Genomic DNA, 5,884 nt, shown 5'->3' with positions numbered 1-5,884 from the left:
CCATTCGTGCTTTTGAGCACTGTGGCCTGCCAGTAACCACTTGGGAAGGCATGTTCGTATTTTTCTGTTCCATCAAATTGCCGAAGAACACCCTTTCAATGTGGGAACAATCTCTGGGAGATAAGACTGCCATTCCAGAGTGGCAAATGATGGACGATTTCCTCACTGAGCGGTTTCGTACGCTCGAAGCAGTTGAAAATACAACTGCAATGGCTATTTCGGTTGCCACGTCGAAACCTCCGCGAAATCCGCTTCCAGCCACCCGAAAGGCTAATACATTTGAAGCCAAGGTGACCACCAAACCGAATTCCTGTGATCTCTGTATGAAGGAGAATAACCCGGTGCGTCGATGTCCCCGCTTCTTTCAGATGCCGGTGCCAGAGAGGGTGGCATACATAAAGAAAAAGTCCCTTTGTCTGAACTGTTTCGCAAGAGGACATCAGGTAAAAGATTGTCCGAGTCAGCACAATTGCTTCACGTGCAAGCGGCGTCACAATACGCTCTTGCACAAGGATGCACGACCGGAGAATAGTCCAATGCCGGTCCCAGCTCAGCCCAGCTCTCACAATATTGTCCGTACTTACTTTACCTCTGAGGCAAGGTCCTCACGAGATAAGTTGCTAGGTACAGCCATCGTTGACTTTTGGCACAATGGCACTACTTTTGCTTCACGGGCGCTATTAGACCCGGCTTCGGAAGCCAATTTCATATCCGAAAGAATGTTCCGGCTCATGAAGTTACCATTCCAAACTGTCAGGGCCGAAGTGACAGGCACTCCAGTCCAGATAGAGATAGAAGCTTTTGTCTTGTCCCCAAGTTGCTGATGATTTGCCGTCATGTACGATAGCCCAAGCTACACTGGAAGGAATGCCCACTATTTCTTTAGCCGACCCCTCCTTCAGATTAAAGGCAAAGATCGATCTACTTCTTGGCATTGATGTCATACCAGCGGTGACCCTTTCCGGCATCCAGACCAAAGTGTGCGGATCTTTAATAACTCAAGAGACGAGATTCGGTTGGGTCATTTCAGGCCCGTTGCAAGGGGTCCCCGTTAGTTCGTGTGTCGCGTTCACCACGAGGGTCGCTGTTAGCAGAGAGGAGGCACTTGAAACTCTTCTCACAAAGTTTTGGGATGTGGAATATCTACTGGGCAAACCGGTAGAAGTTTCTGATTCTGTTTGCGAGGTTAATTTCCAGAAGACCACAAGAAGAGATGTTTCGGGGAGATATACGGTCTCACTTCCGTTTCGAGATCCAACCAACATCAACCTTGGTCATTCCAGACCAGGGGCATTGGCTCAGTTCCTAAAAAACGAAGGCCGGCTCCTAAAAAATATTGCGGCGAAAACGGAGTATGACGCCGTCATCCAAGAATATTTGGACTTGGACCATATGCGTCAGGTGCCATTTGACGGCAGTAATGACAATTTTTATTTGCCACATCATGCAGTTTTCAAGCCCGACAGCACCACAACAAAAGTACGGGTAGTCTTTAACGCCTCTAGCAAGTCCACAAACGGAGTAAGTCTCAACGACATACTTTACCCTGGTCCGGTACTTCAGTCCGATCTCACTACTCAGATTCTCAAGTGGCGTTTTTCCGGGTAGCTTTCAATGCCGACATCACAAAAATGTACCGCCAAATTATGGTCGATCCAATCCATACACCATTTCAGAGGATCCTGTTCCGAAATAAAGAGGGGCAACTTGGTGATTACGAGCTGAATACCATCACGTTTGGCATTAACTGTGCTCCGTTCTTAGCCATCCAAATACTTCAGCAACTCGCAAGTGATGTACAATCCAAATTTCCTTTGGCTAGCGATATTATCAAGGCCTATATGTATGTCGATGATGTCGTGGCAGCAACGGCAATCGCAATGGTCAATGAACTTCAAGACGCTCTTGGTTCAGCTGGCTTTCCTTTGCGCAAGTGGACATCGAATGTGAAGAGCGTGCTCAGTTGCATTCCAAAGTGTCATCTGCTGAATGCTGATTTCCTCAATATCGAAGAGGCTAGCACAGCAAAAACACTGGGAATCCGATGGAAAGCGACTACGGATGAGTTTTATTTTGTCATCTCACCCCGAGATATCAAGTCAGCTTATACTAAGCGAGAAGTCCTCGGGCAGATCGCCAAGTTATTCGATCCCGCTGGCTGGCTGGCCCCCTTTGTAATTCAAGCCAAGGTGTTTATGCAAGAGCTTTGGCTACAAGAGCTAGGGTGGGACGATCAATTGCCCAGTGAACTCCATCACAGGTGGCAGGATTTTACAAGGAGCTACTCCTTCCTTGACCAGATCCGAATTCCTCCATGATCCGAATTCCGACATTCAATTCCATTGTTTTTGCGATGCGTCACAGCGGTCTTATGGTGCCGCAATTTAAGTGCGCGTTAGCAATGACCAAGGCATATCGTGCTGCCTTCTTGCAGCGAAATCTAGAGTAGCCCCGGTTAAAACGGTTTCATTGCCCCGCCTTGAATTATGCGGAGCCACGCTTTTAGCTGAACTGGCAGCGGCAGTTCTTCCACAACTTCCAATTGATAATGCGGAGGCATTTTATTGGTCAGACTCCACCGTCGTACTGTCGTGGTTAAATAAGCCACCCTGCACATGGACAACGTTTATCGCAAATCGGGTAGCCAAAATTGTGACGGCAACAAATAGCTCCCCATGGAATCACGTCCGTTCAGAGGACAATCCAGCAGATCTCCCTAGCCGCGGCCTGAGTGTGCAGGAACTTGTACACAAGGATTTGTGGTGGCACGGCCCACCACAACGGCTACGTTGGCTACGGGAACCACAAGAGTCCTGGCGGCGAGCGACACCACTCCCACTAGACACTACCTTGGAGAAGCGGGTAGTGAAGGTCCACGTCGCGATCGCTAAGCCAGCCAACGAGATACTGTCTCGTTTTTCCAATCTGGCACGTGCCTTACCAGTGGTAGCATATGTCGTCCGTTTCGGCAGAAAGTGTCGTAAACTTCCAAACGACTACTCCGGGGAGGTGACCTCTAGCGAGATTAATCAAGTACTCCAGGCGTTGATCCGAGTCCTCAGCGTGATTACTTCCCGACGGAACATCGGTGTCTACAGCAGAAGAAATCTCTGCCCACGTCTAGCACCATTCTCAACTTGAATACTTTCATTGACGCATCAGGTGTGATCCGAGCTTGTGGGCGCGTGCAACAAGCAGCGGGTCTTAGTTACGATGAGCGTAACCCCATTCTGTTGCCAGTAGTAAGTCCATTGTCCCGGCTGTTGGTGCTTTTCACGCATCAGATCTCTCTCAATGGGGCAGTCAACTGGTAGTCCGTCTCATCCGACAGAGATACTGGATTCCAAGACTGCGGAACCTAGTCAAATCGGTGGTCACTTCATGCAAGGTATGTGTGATTAATAAAAGAAGGCTGCAATCACAGCTAATGGGCACCCTTCCGTCCCAGCGAACTACTTTCGCACGTCCTTTCACGACCACCGGGATAGATTTCGCAGGTCCTTTCGACCTCGAGAATTTCACCGGCCGCGCTTGACGCATATCAAAGGGATATGTGTGTGTCTTTGTTTGCTTTTCCACCAAAGCCATTCACCTTGAGGCAACGTCGGATTTAAGTACCGAAGCATTTCTGGCAGCATTTGCTCGCTTTGTATCGAGGCGAGGGTGTCCCCAACGGGAAAAACTTCGTAGGTGCATCCAGAGTGCTTGAAAAAGATTTCCTAAAGTCTACCCAACAGAAAATCGTATCCAACTACAGCCACCAGAATCTGTCCTGGCATTTCATCCCTCCCGGGGCACCACACATGGGAGGGTTGTGGGAGGCTGGAGTTAAGAGTTTTAAAACATTGTTCTACAAGTCCACCTCCAACCAAAGTTATATCTTTGAAGAGTTCTCTACGCTGCTGGCTAAGGTAGAGGCTTGTTTGAACTTGCGGCCGATTTCTCCTATGTCGGAAGACCCCACCGATTCTCTTGCTTTGACCCCAGGCCATTTCCTAGTGGGCGGTCCATTGCTATCCGTGACGGAACCTGAAATCAAGGATCAGGTTCCGTCTATCATTAACCGGTGGCAGCGTCTGAAGGCTGTGAGTCAGCATTTCTGCACCCGACGGAAAGACGAGTATCTGAAGGAGCTACATAAGCGCAATAAGTGGCGATTCCCTTCTAAAAATCTTGAAGTGGGCGATCTGGTGGTACCCAAAGACGACAATCTTCCATTTTACGAATGGCGTCTCGGGCGAGTCCACCAAGCACACCCTGGCAGTGACGGCAATGTCCGCGTCGTCGAACTGCGTACCGCTCGCGGTATTGTGAAGCGTCCAGTCGCAAAGCTGATCTTTCTTCCTCCAGAAGAAAGAATTCAAACTCATTACGTAAAGCTACAGTAGCGTCCAGCACTTGGTCCTTCCTCCCAATTAAGAAGGGCCGAGATGCCAGTAGTAATATGTGTATTGTATAGTCCTACATTAATCCGCTTTCTTCATTATTTGTCCCGGCAGCTTGCTGAATCAATCTATATCTCGTTTCCATGGCTCCGAGACCACGGTCAGTACAGGCATTGAAGGAGCAGCGCAGATGTTCGCGAGGAACTGAGTCCTTCCGTTGCCGAGTCTATCGCGGAATCCATCCTCTAAAGCGATGCCGTCGCTTCCTGCGGCTGAACGTGGAGAAGAGGATGAGGGCAGTGCTTGCAAACAAGTACTGCGCCAACTGCTTGGCCCACCAACACTCCGGAGGAAGCTGCTTGAGCGGTGATAGGTACCGAATATGCAAGGAGGACCGCCACACGCTACTCCACTTCCACGAGGAGCCACGTCGACGCACTCCATGCTCCGTCGTACGCCGAGCCACCCCCGAGTCCTCCAGACGAAGGGTCGCACCAACGCCAGCGTCCGATCCTAAGCTGACATTGGCCACACTGCTGCAGCACCGCAATCCACATCTAATGCCCACGGCGATGGTACGTCTCGAGACGGGAGGGAAAACCTTCGACGTGAAGGCCCTGGTGGACCCTTGTTCGGCGGTATCGTCGATGGCGACGTCGCTGGCCACGGCTTTTAACTTGACAGCCGTCAATATTGGGGTGGAGAAAGCGGTGGCAGCAGTGATCCGGTCCCCGATCAGTGAAGGATGGCGATTGGAGGCGATTCTGAAGGTGGTCGATGGCTTGTGCTGCCGCACTCCAAGCTCTCCGGTGGACACGCAAATCTCCAAAAAGTTCAAGGGCATCGTCCTGGCGGATGATACTTTCTACCGACCGTCGTCGGTGTCGTTGGTCCTGGGCGCGGACGTGATGACGGAGGTCATGTTGGAAGGGAGTCTACCCGAGGTTGGCGGGCGGCCGATTGCGATGCGTACAGTCTTTGGCTGGACCCTGTCAAGATCGTGCCATTAGACTGCCTGGGTCTTGCACTCCTACAAGAGAGATACAGGCCCGGACTGGCCCACCGGGAATCCGGGCAAATGCCCGGTTAGCCCTCAAGGTAGGGGGCCCTTTTTGATGAAATTTCATTTAAAGAGTAGCAGTTTTTAGTCACTTGGGCCCTTCGTACGAGGTTCCCACTAAGATTTTCATTTTTGTACCATAATAAATCGATGGGCGCTGGGGCCCCTGTCGTTCACAGGCTCTGTACGACACTTGAATTTCAGGTATTGTTGTCCAAAGCGCAGAAGTATTATGTAGCAGAGGACTTAATTTATTTTTACTAGGTTGTAATACATAAGGTTCCTAGTAAAATACGCCACACAAAAAGAAAAAGTTATCGGGTGAGAAAAAACGTGATGAACCAATCGATGAACCTCAACAAAAATTTATGGTAGAAGTTCACAATGTCATTATTGATAAAACCATTTATGCACTCAAATCACAGTTTACGGAGCAGAT

At 49.9% G+C, this 5,884-nt stretch overlaps 1 protein-coding gene across 1 annotated transcript; it reads left to right on the top strand.

Moving 5' to 3' along the window:
* Positions 1-209: 209 nt before the first annotated feature.
* LOC124460982 lies at positions 210-2,318 on the top strand. The gene is made up of 3 exons (XM_047012571.1): positions 210-601; positions 903-1,521; positions 1,677-2,318. Exons 1-3 carry the CDS (start codon positions 210-212, stop codon positions 2,316-2,318), a joined length of 1,653 nt encoding a protein of 550 aa, XP_046868527.1.
* Positions 2,319-5,884: the final 3,566 nt, after the last annotated feature.

Source organism: Drosophila willistoni, unplaced genomic scaffold (genome assembly GCF_018902025.1).
Source record: "Drosophila willistoni isolate 14030-0811.24 unplaced genomic scaffold, UCI_dwil_1.1 Seg169, whole genome shotgun sequence".
NCBI classification, from domain to species: Eukaryota; Metazoa; Arthropoda; class Insecta; order Diptera; family Drosophilidae; genus Drosophila; species Drosophila willistoni.
This window is presented reverse-complemented; position numbering and strand designations above follow the sequence as displayed.

Bases quoted from the DNA above. Each gene is read 5' to 3' on its own strand.
- LOC124460982 (XM_047012571.1), top strand. From the start codon at position 210: ATGGCTATTTCGGTTGCCACGTCGAAACCTCCGCGAAATCCGCTTCCA. The intron at 602-902 runs GTCCTCACGAGA...CCCCTCCTTCAG, and splicing joins TACTTTACCTCTGAGGCAAG to ATTAAAGGCAAAGATCGATC. The intron at 1,522-1,676 runs GTAAGTCTCAAC...ACACCATTTCAG, and splicing joins CTAGCAAGTCCACAAACGGA to AGGATCCTGTTCCGAAATAA.